At 49.2% G+C, this 25,905-nt stretch overlaps 1 protein-coding gene across 4 annotated transcripts in view; it reads right to left on the reverse strand.

The window, feature by feature from the left end:
- Positions 1-25,905, reverse strand: part of USP54 (ubiquitin specific peptidase 54) — a 263,766-nt gene that overhangs the window by 24,930 nt on the left and 212,931 nt on the right. For all 4 annotated transcript variants that reach the window (XM_024218696.3, XM_024218694.3, XM_024218697.3 and 1 more), the window contains exons 14-15: positions 18,221-18,452; positions 13,299-13,438 (exon numbers count right to left, since the gene is read on the reverse strand). In XM_024218696.3, coding sequence (XP_024074464.2) covers positions 13,299-13,438; positions 18,221-18,452 — 372 coding nt within the window. The remainder of the gene's footprint in view (positions 1-13,298; positions 13,439-18,220; positions 18,453-25,905) is intronic.

The raw sequence follows: 25,905 nt of genomic DNA on the forward strand, positions 1-25,905 counted from the left end.
GAGCCGAGTCCCTTCCTGCCTGCGGTCCTGCGCTGCTCGGTCTCCGGCGGATGCTGGGGCCAGGAGAAGCGAAACTTCCACATGAGTGGGATGGGGTGGGATCGGGTGGGGAGCCGGGCCCAGCAGCGGCAAAGGGGAAACTTAAAGTGACAGTGTGCTCACTGTCTCTCAAACTTCCCTAACATACACACACAGAGGCTCTCACACCCATATACACTCTGTCTCTCAGTCTCCCAACACAGATTGTCTCACACACACAGTCTCACACTCCCCAACACACACACTGTCTCCCTCACAATCCCCCCCAGTCTCTCTCTCTCACACAGATTGGCTCTCACACCCACATAGAAACAGAGTGTATGTGGGTGTGATAGCCAGTCTGTGTGTGAGAGAAACTGTGTGTGTGTTGGGGAGTGTGAAACGTGTGTGAGAGACAATCTGTGTTGGGGGACTCAGAATCAGAGTGTAAGTAGGTGTGAGAGCCAGACTCTGTGTGTGTGTGTGTGCGCGCGAGTGAGTGAGAGAGAGAGAGAGAGAGACACACACACACGTATTATTATTGTTATTACTGCTTAGTACTTCCTGTCAAAATGCTCGCGTGGTGAGCCAGGAGTGGCTAGGGACTGCAGGAGGGCATTGGGCTGTGTCAAGATGCAGCCCCCATATGACAGCACAAGCCTGCCTTGAGCCGCAGGCCAAACGCCAGGCACCACAAGCCACCGCAGCAGCACAGAAGTAACTGTGGCAATACACCATATACCATGCCACCCTTACTTCTGCGCTTCTGCTGACAGTGGCCTAGGAATTTGCTAGTTGTAGCAGTTACTCATTGTGGAGTCCCCCCTCTCCCATTCCCTGATTATCCAGCTTGTTGTGCACACCTAGTAGCTCTCCACCATTGTGTACAACTGCCCAGCCCAACTATGCCAGCTACACGCTTCAGGTGCACTCCAGCCTGGAGCAGACGTGCAATATTGGATCTTCAGGAACTGTGGGGAGAAGAGGTACAGCTACTGATCAGCTTTAAAAATGTGGACATCTATGAGCAGTTTGCATGAGGGATGCAGGAAAAGGGGTATGACAGGGATCAGCAGCAGTGCCGTGTGAAAGCGAAGGAACTGTGGCAGGCGTACCAGAAGGCCAGGAAGGCTAACAGTCAATCTGGTGCCAATCCACAGACCTACTGCTTTTACAAAGAGTTACATGCCATACTTGGTTGAGACCCCAGCACCACTCTCAGACACTGTAGATACCTCCGAGGAGCCCGAGTCACAGGCCCCTGGCATGAACAGCAAAGAGGAGGAGAATAAGGAGGATGGTGACCACACAAGTGGGGGCTCCAGCTGCCATAAGCCAGGACTGTTTGAGACTTCACTGTAGTCCCGTCAGTCAGAAACGGATTAAGATTTATTGGGGCCATGGGCACAAGGAATATTTGGGCCCCCACACTCAGTAAAACATGAATGTATCAAAATGCATTAATACAAAAACTCCATGCATGCCCTTAAAGTTTCACTGTCCTTTAAAAGAGATTACATGTTATTTTGATTCTGTGAGTTGTATCCCATCAAATGTCCTTTTCACCACCATCTATTGAACTGAGAGTAGCTTTGGAAACTAATTACAGCCAGACTTGGCGTATCAGTCCCAGTATCATCTGTGCATAGCAATGGAAAAAATGTGCTACACTTAATATACTGTAAATATCTCTCTTATGTACCCATTACATTTATATTTTAATATTATCACATTATGTAAGAAAAATACAAACATATAAACCCCCCATATCAAATGGGGGTTCAGAAGGGAGAGAGGAGGATGTGCAGGGGCTGGAGGAGGTTGTCAGAGAGGGAATTGGGAAATATGAAGATGTAGCAGGGTCAGAGGGATTCTGCAGAGCAGGAGGAAGACTGAGGGGTGTGCTGAGGAATGTGGAGGAAAGGTGGTAAGCAAAGGAGGGATGGGGAGCTTGAGGTGTGGGAGAAGACAGAGGAGAATGCAAGAGAATGTGGGTCCAGAAGGGGAGCTAAGAAGGGCCAGGGAGAAGGAGTGGGAATGGGAGGGGGAAGGGAGTGCAGGTGAGTGTAGGGGGTGGTGGTGGGGAACAGGAACCTCTGGGGGATGAGAGAGAGAATGTGAGAGGTTGATACTGGGAGGGGGCCAAGGCAGTGAGAAGAGCGGGGCTAGAATGGCAGCTCCCCAATCCCACGAGTTAGGGGAGAACAAGTAGCATCACCTCTCCAAGGACCAGCAGGAAGGGGCTGCTGGGGGGCACACACCAAAGCAGAATTTAAATCTCACAGACCAATCCACACATTGTATTTATCGAATCCCATGAGTTGTAAACCAAGCTCAGGATTTAGGATTGGCAAAGGGGCGAGGGTGGCAATAGAGACAAGCCATCAGCCTCTCTCTGCCAGCCATGTAGCTTTACTATGGACTCTGTGCTCCGCAGGAATAAAAATTTGACCCTTTTTGGAGGGGCATGTTCTGTGCTCCCTCCATGGCCCTGGGGCTAGAGTAACCCCACTGCAGCCCCACTGGGGATGCTGTGCTCCCACCTCCTACCCATCCACACAGCAAACTATCCTGTGCTCCCACCACCTCTGGCAGAGCTGTCCCTAGCGGATGGCGAATCTGGGTGACCGCTCCGGGCTGCACTTTGGGGGGCCCTGCAGGCTGGTGCGATTGGGTAGCGCCGCATGGAGGGTGGGTGAACTGCTGGCTGGGGGAGGCCACCCCCAGCCCTGCCCCTTCTACCCGAGGGAGAGCGTGTGCCCTGGAGTGCCGGGAGGGGGAGCGCGTGGTGCCGCCGCTGCAATCTCCCCAGCCCTGGAGTGCCGGGAGAGCATGTGGTGCCACCGCAGCCTCCCAGGCCCCAGGAAGGCGGGCAGTGTGGCCCCAGCCCCCTGGAGCCCAGCGGCACCACCGAAGCAGGGCCCAGGGGTGGTGGTGGTGGTGGAGTGTGGGCGGGGCCACACCTGCCTGTTTGGGGAGGCACTGCCTCCCCTACCCGCTCCCAGCACGGTCGGTCCCGGAAGTGACGTCACTTCCTTCCCAGGCCTCCACCCCCCTAGGGACCGCCGTGACCACCGGGAACCCTGTGCTCCCCCCTCAACTGACCCCCTCATTGCCTGCCCCACTCCCAGAGGGTGTTGTGCTCCTGCTTGCCCCATACCCCTGCTTCCTCCTCCTCCCCCCATGCATGTCCCTGGTGTACTGTGTCTGCCTTGGTTCCCCATGCCCTGGGCTCAGCTCCAGCACTCCAGGGAGCCCCTTCCTCCCTTCCATGGCACTGCTATGTTCTGGGCTCCGGATTTTCTCCCCCACCCTGACTCCACTCTGGATTCCCCGCTCCAGGTTTCCCCTGACTCCCGTTCAGCCCCACAACGGGTCTCCAGTTTCAGCTGCTGCTACAGGGATCCCGAAGATAGAAATGCTGGGGTTGCCCGCGGTGGAGGCGGCCCAACGCCCAACATGGTGGTGCTGCTGTGGCACAGGCCGCCCTGCCCACTGGCCGCCTGCCCCAGAGGGAACTGCTACCAGGAGCCCAGGGGACATTGACCCGTGTGGTAATCTGCCACTGCCATCAGTTGAGCACAGGCAAGCCCAGTGCAGGGGAAGGAAAAGATGGTTACCTATCTTTCGTAACTGTTGTTCTTCGAGATGTGTTGCTCATGTCCATTCCATTCTAGGTGTGCGCGTGCCCACGTGCACAGTTGTCGGAATTTTTTTGCTTTAGCGGTATCCGTAGGGCTGGTTGTGGCGTCCTCTGGAGTGCCGCGCTCATGTGCCAGTATATGAGGCTCCGTCGACCCTACGCCCTCAGTTCCTCCTTGCCTGCAACTCCGACAGAGTGGCAGGAGGGTGGGTAATGGAATGGACACAAGCAACACATCTCGAAGAACAATAATTACGCAAGGTAGGCAACCGTTTTCTCTTCTTCAAGTGCTTGCTCGTGTTGATTCCATTCTAGGTGACTCACAAGCAGTATCCCTGGAGGTGGGCTCGGAGTTCATGGTCCTATGGCTTGCACTACTGCTCTACTGAAGTCAGCATCATCCCAGGCCTGCTGGGAAAGTGAGTAATGGGATGTGAACATGTGGATGGATGACCCGGTAGCGGTCTGTACAAGGGTTAACCAGGGCTTGACCCTCTCCAGGGCAGCAGGGAGCCACACCGGCTCACTAACCGCAGCTGACGTTTGGGGAATTAGTCTGTCCGCAGAGTCTCCCTCGGCAGCCCTTGCGGTAACTGAAATACGCACCGTAAGCCCAGGCCCTGGGTCAGGGCGGGGCAACAATGAGTCAGGGCTGAGCAGTAACATTACAGTGAGGAGCCCAGGCCCTGGGTCAGGGTGGGGCAACAATGCGTCAGGGCTCAGGCCCTCAGGCAGGGCTGAGCAGTGACAGTAGACCCAAGCCTCCAAAAGGCCTGGGAGAGGGGGAGACTGCCACCCACGAGTTGGGTGGCAGGGGGGACGCAGGCCCTCCCACTCCACTGCGTCCCAGCCCGGGGCCCTAGCAGCGGCAGAAGACCCACTGCTTAGTCAGTGGGGATCCTGGCCGCAACACACTGACATGGGCTCTGGCAGTGCTTCAGCCAGACTAGGGTCGGCTGCCCCCGGGCTACTTCCAGACTCCCCCTCAGTTAGTACCTGGGTCAGGGTGTTGTCTTCTGGGGGGTCCAGCACCATAGGTTCCTCGGGGTAGTGGGTGAGCGACAGGCCGGCAACTCCTCCGGGTAGTGGGCACAGGGTAGGTCTGGCCAGTCCTGGCGGCCGCCCTGGGCCGCGGGGTTTTCCCAGTCCCGGGCTAGGCTGGAGGCATCTGGCCTCTCCGGCGGCTGGGGCCTTACTGAGCTCTGAGGGCGAGTCTTTATACTTCCGGGTCGCCGCCTGACCCTCTGAGGGGCGGGCTCAGAGCTCCTCCCACTCTGGCCTCCAGATGTGCTCTTCCCTTTCTGGGGTGGCGGGGAGCCACACCGCTTCACTACACTGTCCTGCAAATATCTTGGATTGGCACCTGGGCCAGGAAAGCTGCCGATGAGGCTTGCACCCTGGTTGAATGGGCAGTTACAATCGCCAGCGGTGGCACTTTTGCCTGTTCACAGCAAAAATGGATGCAGGAGGTGATCTATGATGAAATTCTTTGGGCAGACGCAGGGAGGCCCTTCATTCTGTCTGCCACCGCGACGAATAGCTGCGTCGACTTACGGAATGGCTTAGTCCTTTCAATGTAAAAGGCTAGTGCCCTTCGGACGTCTAGAGAGTGTAACCTATGCTCCTCAACAGACTTATGACGTTTTGGAAAGAAGATTGGTAAGTATATGTGCTGGTTGATATGAAACTGCGAAACTACCTTGGGCAGGAAAGCAGGGTGCAGCCACAGCTGGACCTTGTCCTTGTAGAACACTTTGTAGGGCAGCTCTGAGGTAAGTACCCTAATCTCAGAGACCCTATGGGCTGATGTTATCGCCACCAGAAATGAGACCTTCCATGTGAGCAGAAGAAGGGAACAAGAGGCCAACGGCTCGAAGGAACCTTGACAGTATGAAGTTCAGGACCCAAGGAGGGATGGGATGGAGGACTTGAGTATAGAACTGCTCCAGACCTTTTACAAAAAGGACAGTCATGTTGTGAGCAAAGACTGACCTGCCTTGGAATGGAGATTGGAAGGCTGAAATAGCGGCCAAATGGACCTTGATCGACGAAAGAGACAGGCCCTGGAGCTTGAGGTGCAGAAGGTAGTCCAGTATCGACTGCAGTGAGGCCTGTTCAGGCCAAAGACCTTGGTCCGAGGTCCAACACATGAACCGTTTTCATTTGGCCAGGTAGGTTGCCCTGATGGAGGGCTTTCTGCTGCTCAATGTGACTTGTTGGACACAGGCTGAGCACACCTGCTCGTCCGCAGTCAACCATGAATCAGCCAAGGCATCACGTGCAGTGCGGCTAGATTCGGGTGCAGAAGCCTGCCGGGATTCTGAGAAAGCCGGTCCAGTGAGAGTGGTAGCTGCAGCGGAGCCATCACCAAGAGGTCCAGCAGCATGCCAAACCACTGTTGGCCATGCCAATCCGGAGCTATCAGGATTACCTTTGCCTTGTCCTGCTTGATCTTCATGAGGACTCTTTGGATTAATGGTCCTGGTGGGAAGGCATAGTAGAGCCCCCAACCACAGGAGCAAAAAGGTGTTGGACAGGGAGCCTCTGTCGACCCCGTGAATCGAGCAGAATAGATGGAACTTCCTGTTCTGCCTGGATGCGAACAAGTCCACCCATGGAGTTCCCACCTCTGGAAGATCACACTGATCACTTCCAGATGGAGTGACTACTCGTGGCAAGATGAGAACGTCCAGCTGAGGTGATTTGCCAACACATTCCTGGCCCCTGGAAGGTGCGCTGCCACAAGATGAATGGCATGTTGCACACACAAGTCCCACAGCCAGAGAGTTTTTTGCATAGGGCTGATGACCTTGCTTGTTGATATAAAACACTGCGACAGGCCAAGTGAACCACTCTGAGCTCTCTGACATTTATGTGGAGCGAGCGATCATCCCGAGACCAACAACGCTGCATGCGGAGATCGCCCATGTGGGCTCCCCAACCCAAATCTGAGGCATCACCAGGGTCATCGCTGGGGCCGGGGCTGCGAAGGGGATTCCCTTCAACACCGATTTGGGATTCAGCCGCCATTCCAGGGATGACTGTATATGGTCCGGCATCCTGACTACAGTCTAGATCATGCCTGTTGGGGATATAGACTGATGCCAGCCATACCTGCAGGGATCTGAGATGGAATAGCATATGCCGCACCATATAAGTACAGGCTGCCATGTGGCCTAACAATCTCAGGTATGTGTGAGCAGTGGTGATCGGGTGGGCCCTCACATGTGAGATCAGGTCGGACATAACTTGGAAACAGGCCTCTGGGAGGAAGGCTCTGACCTGCACGGAATCGAGTACCACTCCTATGAACTCTATCCATTGCACTGGTATCAGGATTGATTTCTTTTCATTTATTAACAGACCCAGATCGTGACAGGTGGAGCATACGAGATTGAGGCTCCTTTGCACCCAAGATCATCCCTTGATGAGCTAGTCATCGAGGTACGGATAGACCCGAACCCCTCAACACCTCAGGTAAGTAGCTAGTGGCGCTATACACTTTGTAAATACTCTTGGGGCCGATGAGAGTTCGAAGGGTAGTGGTGTGAATTGGAAATGGCGTCGGCCCACCATAGAATGGTGGAATCATCTCTGCCCTTGGAAGATGGAGATATGAAAGTATGCATCCTTCAAGTTGAGGACAGTGTACCAGTCTCCTGGATCCAGGGAGGGAATGATGGAGGCTAGGGAGACCATGCGAAATTTCAACTTCTTGAGATATTTATTGAGGTGTCACAGGTCAAGAATAGGTCTTGGGCCCCCTTTCGGGATTAGAAAACAGCGGGAATAGAACCCTTTCCCCCTCATTTCTCAAGGGACCTCCTCTACTGCCCTCAACTGTAGGAGGTTCTCTACCTCCTGAACAAGGAGTTGCTTGTGAGAAGGGGCCCTGAAGAGAGATGGGGAAGGTGGTGGTGGGGAGGAGGCGACTGAGAACTGCAGGGTGTAGCCCAAGGATATTATATTAAGCACCCAATGGTCTGAGGTTACTCGTGACCATGTCGACTGGAAGGGACACAGGTAGTAGAGGAAATGATAGGAAAGTGGATCCTGGGATCTGACTGTGGCGCTGACCTCGAGCACACCATCAAAACACCTGCCTCTGGCCCCAGTGGTGTCTCGCAGAGTCGGGATGTGCAGGTGAGTGAGAGGAAGTGGGTGATGGCGTTTAAACTCTGTCTTCTTCCTTCCTCCTGTAGGCACTTTGTTTAGAAGAATCCCAGGACCTAGGTGGCCCATTGGACCGGAACTGTTTTCTCGCCGTCTGCAGCATGTGGAGGCCCAGCAAGCACAGAGTGGCTCGGGAGTCTTTGAATCCATGCAGCCTCGCATCCATCAGCTCCGAGAAGAGCCCAGTGCCTTCAAATGGAAGGTCCTGGATGGAGGACTGCATTTCTTAGGACAGACCCAATGATTGTAGCCAAGAGCTGCACCTCATTACCACAGCCAAGGCAAAGATTCTGGCAGCTGAATTGGCAGCATCCCAGGCTATCTGGAGGGAGCCCCTTGCCCTCTTCCCAGATCATGGCAAACTCCTGGCCAAGGTCCTGCAGCGATACTCCTTAAACTTGTTGAGAGAGTCCCACAGATTGAAGTTATACCTCCCCAAAAAGGCCTGGTGGTTGGACACCCGGAAATGGAGACTGGCCATTGAATACATTTTCCTTCCAAAGGGGTCCAGTCTCTTGGCATCCTTATTCTTAGGTGTGGCGCTCGCCTGACCTTGCCTGTCCCTTTCGTTGGCCGCAGATACAACCAGCAACCCAGGGGGCAAGTGTGTATAAAGGTATTCAAACCCCATAGCAGGGACATAATATTTCTTTTCTGCCCACTTGGAGGTGGGCAGAATGGATGAGGGGGTTTGTCTTAGCAGTCTTGAGAACCCCTTCATGGACCAGCAACTGCTTTGCCAGCTCCTCAGCCTCCAGTTTCAGGTTGGAAGCCACCCTCTTGAGCAGGGCCTGGCACTTCTTAAAGTCATCGGGAGGGTTAACGTGGGAGGGGCCTGCCACCGCCTTGTCTGGCGACAAAGAGGACGAAGGCAACATTGGGGGAGAGGCTGTGGCACTTTCCCCCACTGGGCATGGCTCTCTCGGCATTGCCATCTGCTCTTTCAATCCCATGATGGAGTCTGCGCTGTGTTCCGAGCCCACTACCAATGGTGCAGGGAGTCGCTTGTCCAAAGCAGCTAGGGAGGAGAGGAGTAATGTGAATAAGGAACCCGCATCATAGGCACGCCCCATGAGTTCCAACAAGGCCATTGGGCAGGCCAGTGGCCCATCTGCGATGCAGCCACCACAGGTGCTGTGCTGGTCTCCAGAGCTGAAGGTGATCGGTGCTTCCTTGGTGAGGGGCTAAACTCCCGCTCCAACTCAGACCAATCACCTTCCGGGGCCCAGGGTGGGGCTGTGGAGTCTTGCATGTGGCGGCTCATTTTTCGGTGTGGGGGACTGATGCCTGGAAGATGATGACCAATGCCTTTCCCAGGAACGGCACCAAGGACCGGTGCCAAGCGGTCCTGCACTGGCAGACACCAAAGTGTTGAGGGCTGTCTAGGGGATGGGGACCTGCACCAGGGCGTTTGCTGGTGGGAGGTGTTACCGTGCCAGGAATACGGAGACTGGTGCCTTGAATCGGGTGATCCATGCCACGTTGGTGGAGACCGCAAACGTGGTGCCGGGAATCTGGGCCATTCTGTTCTATTAATTTATTACATTTTGAATGTATTTCCTTTTAAATTGCACAGGGTTTTTTTTTGCACTGGTTTTGTTACTCAATTAAATTCTGTTTTTGGAAAATAATTCATCTTTATTAATTCCTAACATATGCTGTAGAATGTCTAACAGTTCTGAAAGCACCCAACTGTTATTGTACAGTGTGACACAACTCATAAGATCAGTGACAAAGTGTGATAATCATAAATGTACAGCAAGAACCACAACATTAATAGGTGCATTGACAGTGTTATAGTCACACACATACACAAAGCACCACACAATTCCTAATAGGCCCTGAAAGAGCACAGCCAGGTAGAGCGCAGTCCATCACAATGTCTTACTATGGCTCACTGTTAAAGCGCTCCTTCAGACCCTTCTTGAGCCGGATAGCCCCGTGTTGAGCTCTTCTAATAGCCCTGGTGTCTGGCTGTTAAGACTCAGCAGACAGCCACTCCACCTCTCCCCTCCTCCTTGGTGGCAACATTTCCTCCTTTGCCTCACAGACATTATGCAGGATGCAGCAGGCAGCTATTCCTTTTGGGACATTTTTCTCATAGAGATCCAATCTTGTGAGTACACTATGGCATCAATCCTTAAATCTACCAAACGCACATTCAACTGCCATTCTGCACCTGCTGATCTGGTAGTTGAATCATTCTTTGCTGCTGCCAAGGTGGCTTGTGCATGGCTTCATGAGCCAAGACAGCAAGGGGTAGGCTGGGTCTCCCGGGATCACTATTGGCATTTCAACCCCACTAATGATAATCCACTACTTGGGAAAGAAACTCCTTGCTTGCAGCTTTCTGAATAGTCCTATGTTCTTAAAGATGCGAGCATCATGCATCTTCCCTGACCAGCCACCACTGATGTCAGTGAAGCATCCCCAGTGATCCACCAACGCTTGCATAACCATAGAAAAGGAGCCCTTTCTATTGATATGGTCTGTGGCAAAGAGGGCTAGTGCCAAAATAAGGACGTGCATGCCTTCGATCACTCCACCGCAGTTTGGGAAGCCAACTGCTTCAAATCCATCCTTTATGTCCTGCACGTTGCAGAGAATCATAGTCTGTGTAGCAGGAGACAATTAGTGGCCCTTGCATTACAACAGCCTCCACAGTGGATTTTCCAGCTCCAAAATGATTCCTCTCTGATCTGGTGTTGCAAGTTTCCACAACGCGATCGCCACTCACTTCTCCACTGTCAGTGCAGCTCTCATTTTGGTGTCTCTGCGCTGCAGGGATGGGATGAGCTTGGCACTCAGATCCACGAATGTGGCCTTGCGCAGTCAGAAGTTCTGCAGCCACTGCTCATTACCCTAAGTTTGCATAATGATGTGGTCCCACCAGTCAGTCAGTGCTTTTTTCTTGCGCCCAGAAGTGGCACTTCAGTATCTACAGCTGTTCTGTGAACACCTCCACCAACCTTGAAATGGTTTTCGCTATGTCCCGAATCAATGTGTCCACTACTAAGCTGGCACGTGCCTCACTGATGCAGTTCTTGCAGCTCTGCAAATACCAGAAGGTTGTGCGTCCTGTGCTTGCAACACTGATGACAATAGTGTAAAGTTGTGCAGGTTCCATGCTTCTAGCAAAGATGGCGGACAGCAAGGAGAGCCACACAGGTTCATGGGATTTTTTTTTAAGTATGAAAATTATGGGATACGGATGACAGTTTTTGTTCCTATTCAACTATATTTGTTAGGGGTGTAATTTTAAACCAAAAGAGTTTATTAGGGTATGTCTACATCAGAAACGCTGCAGCTGTGCCGCTGAAGCACTGTAGTATAGATACTTACTACAGTGACAGGAGGGACTCTTTTGTTGCTTTAGTAAATCCACTTCTCCAAGAAGTGATAGCTAGGTTGACAGAAGAATTCTTCCATCAGCCTGGCGATGTCTACACAAGGGCTTAGGTCAGCTAAACTACATAGAATCATAGACTATCAGGGTTGGAAGGGACCTCAGGAGGTCATCTAGTCCAACCCCCTGCTCAAAGCAGGACCAATCCCCAACTAAATCATCCCAGCCAGGGCTTTGTCAAGCCTGACCTTAAAAACCTCTAAGGAAGGAGATTACACTACTTCCCTAGGTAACCCATTCCAGTGGGAGTGAATTTTTCAGACCCCTGAGCGATGTAGTTAGGTCGACCTAACTTTGTAGCTTAGACCAGCCCTAAGTATACCATATGGGAATAAGCTATACTGATATAAGCCCCTTTTTACCAGTATAGCTCAGTACCACACTAGGGAACTGTACTCCATGTATACTGGTTTCTAAACTGATATAGTCAAATGGGTACAAAAACTTATATGTAGACCCTTAGTAAGGGAGAATAAGACCAATGAGAGGGATATAACTAACATTAGAAAATAGCAAAATTATGAGATAATATGCAAGGAAATTTTGGAAAATCAATTTTGTTTGTTAAATTATACTTTTGAAAGGTGGAACCGAGCAAATCTGGATCTAAATATGTTTTTGAACGTAATTAAGAACAGTTGGAAGTATGTTCTAACCCACTGCTCAGAGCTGTGAGTTTCTGTACCACCTTGGCACCAGTAGGTCCTGAATTTCTACTGATAAATGCTGATGTCAGCTGTGTTTATCATCATTCAAACCCTCAGAGCTCTGGACTGACATAAATGTGATGCAGCTCAGGGCTATTGTGATCAGCAAAAGGATCTACTTTTCTAGATGACAAATAGGAAGTTGATCAATTTTCCTCCATTTAGGCTACCTGACATATACTTAAAAATGGAACCTTTTAAATCAAATAAATGAGCGAAAACAAGATCTAAATGTTATAATCCTCTAAGGATATGACATTTTACTTTGTTTGGCAAAAGGATTGTGTTCCTCCCCCACTTTTGATTCCCAAAAGGCAGCTGTTTCTGCAGTACATCTTGTTCACTTGCAAGCTGGGAGCAGCTTGATCACTTCAATGTAAATTTAGCAAGACTGTGCTGGACTGACCCCTTATCCCTCCCAAAGCTATTTAGTTTCTATTTGTCTCCTCTCCATCAGTGCCTGAGGTAGAAATGTTGCAATATTACTTCGTGCTCCCTTGAAGCACAGCCTTGTCCTTAGATCCATTGACCCAAGAAGCAATCAATGGTATAAGAAGGGAGTCATTTGATGAAGTAACCCTCTCCTAACCCGGTGCACAAACCATAACCCTTCTTACTGTGTTTTTAATTCTCAACTGAGGCTATGCAAAGTTAGCTAGATCCTTAGCTTTAGTATATAAAAGGAATGCCTACATAGATATTGTTTTCATCTGCTTATGCAGCTAGATCAAAAAGGTATATAAAGACTATGTGCCAGGAGTCTTCCAATGTAACCAATCAACAACCCCCTATAGACACAAGTCTTGTTTTCAGAAGATATCTTTTCCCCACCCTCGAACTCTAGAATCAATATCTGCTCAGGAATCTTGCATTCCAAAGGACAAACATCCCTAGGAAAGTTGAGCCTTTGTCCAATTACCTTAAATTATCTCCTACCCATTTATTTTTCCTATCTCCTTTTGATTTCTGACAAGTTTGGTTCTAGATCCTGTCGCAAGCTTGCTTCTTAACATGAGATACCAATCCTCTATCTGCACAGTTGGGCAGCTGAAATTATGGGAGGAAGAGGGAAGAGTATTACTTTCCTCTGGTGTATCAGTATGCAGTTGCCAGAGGAAGGATACCAAGCAAGATGAATGAAAGGCATGTTCCAACAGACTCCTGGTGGTACTGACTGGTAATGCTGTAAACCAGAACTGTAGCCAAAAGTTGTACCAGATTCCTGAGTCTTTTTCCCTTTCTTGCATCTGCCTCCACCGTGAAGGCAAAAATACCCAGGGAATAAGTACTTACCTCAATAGATTTTATACTCCACGATCATGGCTATTTGGGGTTTGAAAAGGTAGCTTACCATTCCCAACAGAGTGCTGTCTGCTTGTCCAACCACCAGTCGATGAAGCAGATTCCACTTCTAAGATGCTGCTGCTGTGCGACTTTGGGATGTTACGCCAGGCAGGAACCAACCCACCTGCTCGCTTCATATGAGAATCCCTTGAAGAAGAGGAGAGAAAACCAATGTAGAATCATAGAATCATAGAATATCAAGGTTGGAAGGGACCTCAGGAGGTCATCTAGTCCAACCCCCTGCTCAAAGCAGGACCAATTCCCAGACAGATTTTTGCCCCAGATCCCTAAGTGGCCCCCTCAAGGATTGAACTCACAACCCTGGGTTTAGCAGGCCAATGCTCAAACCACTGAGCTATCCCTCCCCCCCTGAGCTATCCCTCCCCCCCGTATTAATATCTGGCCAATCTTTTCAGGGAATGGAGGTCTATAGGGTACTGAGGAGAAGGACTAGACAGCCCTACATTCTTCCAATCTGGCAGTAACATTTCATCTTCACCTTACTTTCACAGTCTCAAAAGAGAAGGTATTTTAAAAGGATTCTATGGGAAAATCCCAGGGAGGGAAAAGAGTCCACCTCTTCTCAATAAATGATATTTTCTAAAGATTTTATTCTTTGACATAGGAATCTGGGCTCTGTTTCTTGGTCCCCAAGTGTAAGAATTATCTCCCTTATTCCCAAACATACCAAAACTATAACCTCCTGTCAAGGCTGTATCCCCACTTTGAACTTTAGGGTACAAATGTAGGGGCCTGCATGAAAACTTCTAAGCTTATCTACCAGCTTAGCTCTGGTCCGCTGCCACCATCTCAAGAATTCCCTCCCTGGGAAGCCTTGAGAAACCTTTCACCAATTCTCTGGTGAACACAGATCCAACCCCCCTTGGATCTTAAAACAAGGAGAAATTAACCATCCCCCCTCCTTCCTCCCACCCTCCTTTCACCAACTCCTGGTGAATATAGATCCAAACCCCCTTGGATCTTAAAACAAGGAGAAATTAATCAGGTTCTTAAAAAGAAGGCTTTTAATTAAAGAAAAAGGTAAAAATCATCTCTGTAAAATCAGTATGGAAAATAACTTTACAGGGTAATCAAACTTAAAGAGCTCAGAGGACCCCCCTCTGCCTTAGGTTCAAAGTACAGCAAACAAAGATAAACCCTCTGGTAAAAGGTACATTTACAAGTTGAGAAAACAAAGTAAATCTAAGACGCCTTGCCTGGCTTTTTACTTACAAGTTTGAAATAGGGGAGACTTGTTTAGAAAGATGGGGAGAACCTGGATTGATGTCTGGTCCCTCTCAGTCCCAAGAGCAAACAACCCCTTAAACAAAGGACACAAAACAAAAGCCTTTCCCCCACCCCAAGATTTGAAAGTATCTTGTCCCCTTATTGGTCCTTCGGGTCAGGTGTCAGCCAGGTTACCCGAGCTTCTTAACCCTTTACAGATAAAAGGATTTGGAGTCTCTGGCCAGGAGGGATTCCATAGCACTGCACACAGGAGAGCTGCCACCCTTCCCTTTATAGTTATGACACCTCCAGTCAAGCATTTTCTGCAATAGGGATCATAAAAACTGCATCAAAACTTCCAAACACCAGTTCCTCTTGATTTTGGCACTAAGGCCTGGTCTACACTGGCGGGGGTGGTGGTGGTGGAAATCGACCTAAGATACGCAACTTCAGCTACGAGAATAGTGTAGTTGAAGTCGACGTATCTTAGGTCGACTTACCTTGCGTCCTCACGGCGCGGGGTCAACTGCCGCCACTCTCCCGTCAACTCCACTTCCGCCTCTCACCACGGTGGAGTACAGGAGTCGACGGCAGAGCGACCGGGGATCGATTTATTGTGTCTACACTAGACGCAATGAATTCATCCCCGATAGATCGATCACTACCCGCCGATCCGGCGGGTAGTGTATACGTACCCTCGGACCCTTATTTTACAAAATAGTAAAAAGAGCTCTCAAAAGGAATGATGGCGAATGTGGCTCCCTGCAGAACACAGCTTTCAGAAAATAGCAACTGCAGCAGTCACAATCTGCCCTTTTTCTACAAGTATCACTGTATACATCCTCAATTCCTGGAAACTACGGAGATACAGGGAATTTCTCTACTGAAGATGACACATCTACCAATGTGATATATGCTATCATGTGCCAGCAATGCCCCTCTGCCATGTACATTGCCCAAACCGGACAGTCTCTACGCAAAAGAATAAATAGACACAAATCAGACGTCAAGAATTATAACATTCAAAAAACCAGTTGGAGAACACTTCAACCTCCTTGGTCACTCAATTACAGACCTAAAAGTCGCAATTCTTCAACAAAAAAACTTTAAAAACAGACTCCAATGAGAAACTGCGGAACTGGAATTAATTTGCAAACTGGACACCATTAAATTAGGCTTGAATAAGGACTGGGAGTGGATGGGTCATTACACAAAGTAAAAATTATTTCCCCATGCTAATTTTCCCCCTACTGTTACTAACACCTTCTTGTCAACTGTTGGAAATGGGCCATCCTGATTATCACTACAAAAGTTTTTTTTCTCCTGCTGATAATAGCCCACCTTAATTAATTAGTCTGGTTAGAGTTGGTATAACACCACCCATTTTTTCATGTTCTCTCTGTGTGTGTGTGTATATCTTCCTACTGTATTTTCCACTGCATGCATCTGATGAAGTGGGCTTTAGCCCATGAAAGCTTATACTCAAATTTGTTAGTCTCTAAGGTGTCACAAGTATTCCTCGTTCTTTTTACTGGTTCCTTAGGAGACCCTAAGCAAGTAATACATGCCAAAACCATGCTCTGGAGAGTTAACTGTTCTGAACAGATTTTTAAGGTCTACACAAACAACAACTCTTTTGTAAAACCCTGAGTGTGATTGCCTTTTCTTCAGTAGTCACAGGCACCAGAGATGAAAATTGAAAAGTATATTTATTTATTAGGGCTGTCAAGCGATGAAAAAAATTAATCACGATTAATAGTGATTAATCACCCTGTTAAACAATAATTCAATACCATTTATTTAAATATTTTTCTACATTTTCTACAATCTCAAACGTTAGAGCCTACAAGTCCAATCAGTCCTACTTCTTGTTCAGCCAATCACTTAAACAGGTTTGTTTACATTTGCAGAAAATAATGCTGCCTGCTTCTTGTTTACAATGTCACCTGAACGTGAGAACAGGCGTTTGCATGCCACTGTTGTAGCTGGCATGCCAGATGCGCTAAAGATTATGTCCCTTGATGCTTCAACCACCATCCCAGAGGACATGTGTTCATGCTGATGACAGGTTCTGCTCGATAACAATCCAAAGCAGTGCAGACCGACGCATGTTCATTTTCATAATCTGAATCAGATGCCACCTGCAGAAGGTAAATTTTCTTTTTTGGTGGTTGGGGTTCTGTAGTTTCCGCATCGGAGTGTTGCTCTTTTAAGACTTCTAAAAGCATTCTCCAAACTTTGTCCCCCTCAGATTTTGGAAGGCACTTCAGATTCTTAAATCTTGGGTCGAGTGCTGTAGCTATCTTTAGAAATTTCACATTGTTATCTTCTTTGCATTTTGTCAAATTTGCAGTGAAAATGTTCTTAAAGTGAACATGTGCTGCGTCATCATCCGAGACTGTTATAACATGAAATATATGGCAGAATGAGGGTAAAACAGAGCAGGAGACATAAAATTCTTCCCCAAGGAGTTCACTCACAAATTTAATTAGCGCATTATTTTTTTAATGAGCATCATCAGCATGGAAGCATGTCCTCTGGAACAATGGCCGAAGCATGAAGAGGCATATGAATCTTTAGCACATCAGGCACATAAATATCTTGCAACACCAGCTACAACAGTGTCATGTGAACGCCTGTTCTCACTGTCAGGTGACATTGTAAATAAGAAGCGGGCAGTATTGCCTCCCGTAAATGTAAACAAACTTGTTTGTCTGAGCGATTAGCTGAATAAGTAGGACTGAGTGGACTTGTAGGCTCTAAAGTTTTACATTGTTTTGTTTTTGAGTGCAGTTATGTAACAAAAAAAATCTACATTTGTAAGTTGCACTTTCATGATAAAGAGATTGCATGACAATACTTGTATGAGGTGAATTGAAAAATATTTCTTTTGTTTATCATGTTTACAGTGCAAATATTTGCTGTACACTTTGTATACAATGATGTAACTGAAATCGATACATTTGAAAATGTAGAAAAACATCCAAAAATATTTAATATATTTCAATTGGTATTCTATTGTTTAACAGAGTAATTAATCGCGATTAATTTTTTTAATCACAATTAATTTTTTTTAGTTAATCGCGTGAGTTAACTGCGATTAATTGACAGCCCTATTATTTATGCATGCTCTTTATTCTAAACCACTCAGGAGGCCACAACGAAGTCCTCAAGCAGACATGGTCTCATGTCAGTCCATTAACAGTACAAATGCTCCAGATCAGAGCCTGACACAGGGATTCTCACTGTCAGACAGTAATTTAACTGAGACAAAGATAACAGAGCAGATTAACTCTTGACATGGAAAGCACAGTGACAGACATCTTCAAAATTTAAAACAAACTGTCTCCTTGATGCCAGCATCCTGCAACTTCAGTTTTTGACAGAGCCTAAGGATAGAGCTCTGTATTTACATCCATCTTCCCCCCTGTAGCTGGTTGAGACACCCTCCTGAAATCGTTCCTCTCAATCATGAACCGTACGAATTAATGACCATCCAAAAAGGGAAGACTGCCGTGGCACAATATACCCAGCTTCCTATTTCCCATAATCTACCTGCATCGCAGTCTACAAGAACTGCAGGCTGGGACTGAAGGTCAATACTTAAGTTTCTTATTATAAAACAGTTTAGTTCTCAGAGGTCCTAGTGTACAGGGCCATAAGAGAAGCAAAAGTCCAAGAGTGCACTTTATTAAAATCTACCTGTGTGTGCTTGAGCTCTCAGACAAGGGCATGTCCAGACTGACTGGGCTGTTGCTGTTGCGTTCACTGCTCTCATAGCCAGATTCCATCCTTTGGATCAGACGAGGATGCTGATCCATCAGGTGCTGGGTGCCCCGACCTCGACCCCAGTGCTTATACCTGATGTTTAGTTGGTTTGGCCTTGTTCCTTGAGTTGTTGGTTCCTTCAACTCATCCTCTGCAAATTCCTTGGCTGTCAAGAGAAAAGAATATGGGATGGCAGAAGAGTCAGGTTTAATTCCATCAAGTTACCTGCTAGTATTCTGAATTCTTAACCACGTTTAAACCAAATGTGCTGCTTCTGTGTTCAGGGATCAAATTGTCCAGACAATTTCAAGAAGCCTAGACAATATCTTTATAGCATCTCTAAAAACAAAATAATTTCCAGAGGAGCAAGGGAAATGAAGCTTTAGTCTCATGTGGATTCTCCCCAAACTAATTTCTTTTTAAATACCTGCCATTTAGTGGAACCTGCTTCATCCAAAGGAGAACAAAATCTATGAGCCAGGAGTTCAACTCATCCCTGTCAGGGTGAATATAGTAAAAGCCAGAAAGAGGGATATATTTCACTAGAGGAAGGGAAAGAGAAGGTTACTCACCTTGTGCAGTAATTGAGGTTCTTCAAGATGGTTATCCCTGTGGGTGCTCCACTTTAGGTATCTTGACGCCCTGCGCTTGTAATTCAAGATTTGTGGTAGCAGTACCAGGCTGGGCTGCGCACGTGCCGTAGCCGTCTCACACCGCTCCAAGAGGTTACATAGCAGCATGCAGCCAACCATCCCTGTTCCCTCTCTACTCCAGAGAATCTACGTGAAACTCTGAAGTAGAGGGGAGGAGGGTGGGTAGTGGAGCACCCATAGGGATACTCATCTCGAAGAACCTCAGTTACTGCACCAGGTGCGCAACCTCCTCCTCTACTTCAAATTAGAGGATTGGGCCAAAAGAAATCTAATGAGGTTCAACAAGGACAAGTGCAGAGACCTGCATTTAGGACAGAAGAATACCATGCACCGCTACAGGGTGGGGACCAACTGGTTAAGCAGCAGTTCTGCAGAAAAGGACATGGGGATTACAGTTGATGAGAAGCTGGATATGAGTTAGCAGTGTGCCCTTGTTGCCAAGAAGGCTAATGACATATTGGGCTGCATTAGTAGGAGCATTGCCAGCAGATCAAGGGAAGTGATTATTCCCCTCTATTCGGCACTGGTGACGCCCCATCTGGAGTATTGCATCCAGTTTTGGGCCCCCCACTACAGAAAGGATGTGGACAAATTGGAGAGAGTCCAGAGGAGGGCAACAAAAATGATTAGGGGGCTGGGCCACATAACTTATGAGGAGAGGCTGTATCGTGTTGAGGGCTGAAAGCCAATCTCCCTCCTCTAGTGCCAGAATTATTGTGGTTAGAGTCACCATTTTGAAACGTGTTATGAATTTGTTTATTTTGCGTAGATCCAGGATGGGTCTCCACCCGCCGGTCTTTTTCTGAGTTAGAAAATAGTGTGAATAAAAACCTCTCTCCCTCTGTTGCAATGGTACGGGTTCCACAGCACCTAATTGTACATGGTGGTTTATTTCCTGTTGCAGCAGGTGCTCATGAGTGGGGGTCCCTGAAGAGGGACAGGGAAGGGAGGTAGGTAGGAGGAATAGAAGTAAAGGGGATTGAGTAACCCTTTTAGATAATCTCTAAAACCCATTTGTTTGTTGTGATGGTGTGCTAGACTAGGTAATATGGTGACAGACTGTCGCCGAATGGATGGGGGACCATTCCTGCTTCCGGAATTAGAGAGTGTGGACCTCTCATGCCCTCAACCACACCTTCAATATTGTTGTCTGGAGGTGGATTGTTGAGACGTCTAAGGCTGATTTTGGTTCTACCGACGTCTGTTCTGTCTTTGTTTATGCCGCTGGTTGTGCTGTCTGTGGGGTTGAGAGTATGGCGTTGACCTGAATCTCTGAGTGTAAAACCTACTCTGTTTCTTTTTGTTTGCAGGTACTCAGATGCCCAGGGTTTTTAAGGCTGCTCTTGAGTCTTTTAGGCTGCGTAATGACACATCGGTTTTGTCGCAAAATAGTTTCTGACCGTCAAAGGGTAAGTCCTCGACCGTTGCCTGGACCTCCCTTGGGAACCCGGAGAGGTGGAGCCAGGATGCACGGTTCATGACCACAGATATCACGATGGATCATGCTGTCGTGCATGCAGAGTCAAGGGAGGCCTGTAGGGTCATCCTGGCAATGAGACACCCTTTGGAATTGTTCGCCTTGTACTATTCTTTTTTGTCATCGGGTAAATTTTCAATACATTCTGACATTTTGGAGAACAGATTGTATGTATATTTAGCCAGTAGGGCGCATAATTGGCTATGCGGAACTAAAATATAGCTGAGGAATAGGCTTTCCATCCAAAAAGGTCCAGCCTTTTCCAATCCTTATCGTATGGGATCATTTGGGACTGGTGTTTCCCCCTTTCGTTGACCGCCTCCACCACTAAGGAGTTTGGTGCAGGGTGTGTAAATAGAAACTCATCCCCTTTTGCTGGCACATAATATTTTTTGTCAAACCTCTTACATGAGGGTGGTGCTGTAGCAGGTGTCTGCCAGAATATTTTTGCAGGCTACATGATTGCATCATTAATTGGCAGGGCTATCTACGCTGCTGGGGATGCCTGGAATACGTCCATGAGTTTATGTTGAGCTTCTGGTAGCTGTTCTAATGAAACGTCTAGGGATTCAGCTACCCTTTTGAAGAGGTCCTGAAAGGATTTGAAACCATCCCCCATAGTGGAAGGTGGTGGCATTATGGTTTTGTCCGTTGATGATGATGAGAAGTGAGTAGGTGGCAAAGTGTCATGTTCAGCTATGTCCTCATATGTTCCTCAGTCTCTTCCTCTTGTGTTTCTGAGGAAGCTAGGACAGTTGGTGAAGGGGATCGTGCTATTCTGGACCTGGGCGGGCTAAGGGGTCTGCGGTGTTGGGCCCTATACATTGCCCATGGATCCCAGTATGACCAGTTCGGTGGGAATGGTATGGGGGACGGTGCCCATGGGTGACTATACCATCCTCGCATATCTGCAAGTGGTTGGTGATGAGATAGTCCAGGCTTGGGTGAGGAGTGGCAAGGAGTGTATATTACTGCATCATCCTCTTCTTCCTCATCACTGGAGATAGACGGGGCTGATATGCAGGGAAGAGTCAACTGGCTTGGTTCCGATCTGGCTGAGGTACCCTCGGTAACGAGTAAAGGAGATTCAGGCGTTGAGGCCACAGTCAGGTCCACATGCCTCATGAACTGCTGCAGAACCGTGTCGCTCGGTGCCAGAGACGGCATTATGAACGAGCCAGGAGTATGAATTGAAGCTGCTGGTGCCGAGGATTTAGAGCTGTATGGCATAGATATTGCAGGTGGCACCACTGTACTGCTCAGTGCAGACGTTTTCTTCGGGTCCATGGGTACCGAGCTGGACGGTTTCACTTCACTGTGTAAATCTACATTTGAGCTTGCCCACATAGGGTCTTTAGCTCTTTGGGAACTCTCGGTGCTGGACGTCCCAGTGCCACATGGTCTGGAACACTCGGTGCCTTCGGTACCTGGGCAGATTTTTCCACTGGAAATCGCTTTCTTTTAGGCGATTCTCGGTGTGGGGATGTCTGCGACCGCTTTTTGGTAGCTTTTCTTGGAACAGGCTCCTTGGCAGCTGTTGTTGGAGTAGAACCTCTGTCAGCGGCTGCCGCTGGCGAATGTTGGCCAGGCGGTTTCCGGGATTCGGGGTTTGAGGCTGGCCTGAGGGATTTCTCCATCATGAGGAGCTTCAGTTGAAGATCCCTGGCTTTTCTTGCCCTAGCTGTCAGCTTTCTGCAGTGTGGGCACTTTTGAGTAATGTGTGTCTCGCTGAGGCAGTGGACAAACCGTGTGTGGCCATCAGAGACCGGTATGGACTGTCTGCAAGTCGGATAGTATTTAAAGCCAGGTGAGCTGGGCATACCTGACAGAATTGGTCTCTCAGAAGAAAAAACAGGGATAAACCCTGTTTGAGGCTATAGCTGTGTACCTGTCGGAGAGACAGGGGAAGGTAAAAAGGAAAAAAGAATTTTTTTTAAATGAAGAAATAAAAAGTTATAGTAGGGCAAGGGAATAGGGTAACTAACTGCAACTAAGCTAACACTATTAGGAACAAAAACCGGTTACCTACCTTTCGTAACTGTTGAGATTTTTGCCTTAGCGGTTTCCGTAGGGTCGGCTGTGGTGCCCTCTAGAGTGGCACTCCCATATGGAGGTATATCAGGTACCGCCGACCCTACTCCCTCTCAGTTCCTTCTTGCCGACAACTCCGACAGAGGGGCAGGAGGGCAGGTAATGGAATGGACATGAGCAACACATCTTGAAGAACAACAGTTACACAAGGTAGGTAACCGTTTTTTCTTCTTCGAGTGCTTGCTCATGTCGATTCCCCTGTAGATGACTCACAAGCAGTACCAGTGGAGGTGGGCTCGGAGTTCACAGGCTTGCTGCTTGCAGCACTGCTCTGCCAAAGCCAGCGTCATCCCAAGCTTGCTGTGTAAGTGCATAATGAGATGCAAACATGTGAACGGACGACCAGGTAGCAGCCTGACAGATTTCTTGGATTGGCACCTGTTCCAGGAAGGCTGCCGATTATGCCTGCACTCTAGTTCAGTGAGCCATCACGATCGCCAGCGGTGGCACCTTTGTCAACTCATAACAGTATCAGATGCAGTCTGTAAGCCACGACGATATTCTCTTGGCAGACACTGGGCAACCCTTAATCCTGTCTGTGACAGCAACGAACAACTGCGTTGACTTACGGAACAGCTTTGTTCTATCTGTGTAGAAGGCCAGCGCCCATCTGACGGCTAGGATATGTAGCCTGCGTTTGTCACCCGTCGCATGAGGCTTGGGACAGAAGACTGGTAGGTAAACATTTTGACCTGTATGAAACTGGGAAACAACCTTGGGCAGGAAAGCCAGGTGCAGGTGCAACTGGACTTGTCCTTGTAGAAGACAGTATATGGCGGCTCTGAGGCAAGCACCCTGATCTCGGACACCTGTGGGCTGAAGTTACAGCGACCAAGAAAGAAACCTTCCAGGAGAGAAGCAGGAGCGAGCAGGAAACCAAGGGTTCGAAGGGAAGACCCAAGAGCCTTTACAGCACAAGATTCAGGTCCCAAGGGGGAACCGGGTCCCGGACATGTGAGTAGAGGTGTGCCAGACCTTTCAAGAACCGCACTGTCATAGGATGGGCGAAAACTGTCCTGCCTTGAAACGGAGGGTGAAACATCGAAATGGCTGCCAGGTGGACCTTGACTGAATAGAGCAACAGGCCCTAAAGCTTAACGTGCAGCAGATAGTCTAGGATGTCCTGCAGCGGGGCCTCTTCTGCCCCAATGTGTCGATCTGAGGCCCAACACATTAACTGCTTCCACTTTGCCAAGTAGTAGCCTGGTGGAAGGTTTTCTGCTGCCCAGCAGGACCTGTTGGACACCAGCGGAGCATGCCCATTCATCCAGACTTAGCCACGCAGTAGCCAAGCTGTCAAATGCAGAGCCTCCAGGTTCAGATGCCACAGACTGCCATGATCCTGGGACAGCAAGTCCGGCCAAAGAGGCAGCTGCAGCAGGGTGGCTGCCAAAAGACTCATCAGCATGCCGAACCAATGTTGGTGAGGCCACGCTGCGGCTATGAGGATGACGTTCGTTCTGTCTTGCTTCACCTTTATCAGGACCTTGTGGATCTATGGTACCTTGTGGATCTAACGTACATTAGCGTTCCCAACCATGGAATCAAGAAGGCGTCTGACAGGGAGCCTTTGTCCCAGCCCTGCAGAGAACAGAACACATGGCACTTTCTGTTCTGCCTGGACGCGAACAGGTCAACCTGGGGAGTCCCCCATCTGTGGAAGATCAGGCTGACCACCTCTGGATGGAGTGACCATTTGTGGCATGACAAGAAGGTCCTGCTGAGGCGATCTGCCAAGACGTTCTTGGTTCCAGGCAGGTGGGTGGCTACCAGATGAATGGCATGCCACACACAAAAGTCCCAGAAGATGAGTGCCTCCCAACACAGGGCCGTAGACCTGGTACTACTTTGCCTGTTGATGTAATACATCGTGGCGGTATTGTCTGTGAGGACCTGCACCACCTTGCCTTTTAGGTGTGGCAAGAAAGCCCGGCAGACCAGGCGAACTGCTCTGAGCTCCCGGACATTGATATGAAGGGCTAGGTCATGTTCAAACTAATGGCCCTGGTTGCTGAGCTCACTCAAGTGGGCTCCCCAGCCCAGATCCGACGCATCTGAAACCAGGGTAAGCGACGGGGAACCCCGGGCAGCACCGACTTGGGATCCAGCCACCAATCCAGGGACGAAAGGATGTGGTTTGGCACCGTGATCACTTGGTCCAGGATGCGCCTGCTGGGGACAAAGACCGAGGCCAGGCATTCTCCATATTCCTGGGTCACAGGTAAGTAAGCGTCCTTTAAGTTGAGAGCAGCGTACCAGTCTCCTGGATCCAGGAAGAGGATGATGGAGGACAGGGAGCCCATGTGGAACTTCAACTTCTTGAGAGACTTGTTGAGGCGACACAGGTCCAGGATGGGTCTTAGGCGCCCTTTTGCTTTCAGGATTAGGAAGTAGTGGGGGTAGAATCCTTTTCTTTCCATGTCTTGAGGAACCACCTCCACAGCCCCCAGGCACAGGAGCTTTTCGACCTCCTGAATGAGGAGTTGCTTGTGAGAAGGGTCCCTGGAGAGGGATGGGGAAGAGGGTGGGTGGGAGGGGGGGCAGCCGTACATTGCAGGGTATAGCCCCAAGATATTATATCCAGGATCCAGTGGTCCGAGGTTACTCACAATCAAGCCAAATGGTAAGGGCGGAGACGGTCGAGGAAGAGATGGGGAGGATCCGGGTGGCTGACTGAGGCATGGCTCTCGAGTGCACCCTCAAAATGAGCACTTTTGGCCCCCTACATATTTGGCGGGCCCAGGTTGCGCAAATGAGCAGGAGGAAGAAGGGTGTTGATGGCTAAAACTAGTGTCCCTTCTTCTAGCAGAGCCCTGAAGGGGCTGCCAGGGTCTTGGCGGTGGGGGCGTCCGGAAGGGGTTATGAGCAGACTGCGGTGTGTGCATGCCCAACGAGCGAAGGGTGGCTCTAGTGTCCTTCAACCCATGCAGCCTGGCATCTGTCTGCTTGGAGAAGAGACCAACCCTTTGGAAAGGAAGGTCCTGAATCAAGGTCTGCATCTCCTGGGAGAAGCCCGCTGTTTGGAGCCAGGAGCTGCGCTGCATAATCACCGCCGACACGACCACCCAAGCCGCTGAGTCCACCACATCCCAGGCCATTTGCAGGGAGCATCTGGCCACTGCGGTGCCCTCCTCCACCAGGGTGCTGAACTCCTGGACCAAACCCTGCAGGAGGGATTCCTGGAACTTTCTGAGACCGTCCCAGAGATTAAAGTTACATCTGCCAAACAGAGCTTGATGATTCGCCACTCAAAATTGTAAGCTGGCAGTACTTGTGAGTCGAGGAAGTATGACCGTGCTTGTCCCTCTCGTTGGCTGCAGACACAACCAACAAGCCTGGGGGTGGGTGGGTATAAAGATATTCAAATCCTTTGGCTGGAACAAAGTACTTTTTTTTGG

This window comes from Terrapene carolina, unplaced genomic scaffold (genome assembly GCF_002925995.2).
Source record: "Terrapene carolina triunguis isolate 2854851 unplaced genomic scaffold, T_m_triunguis-2.0 Scaffold310, whole genome shotgun sequence".
Classification (NCBI taxonomy): domain Eukaryota; kingdom Metazoa; phylum Chordata; order Testudines; family Emydidae; genus Terrapene; species Terrapene triunguis.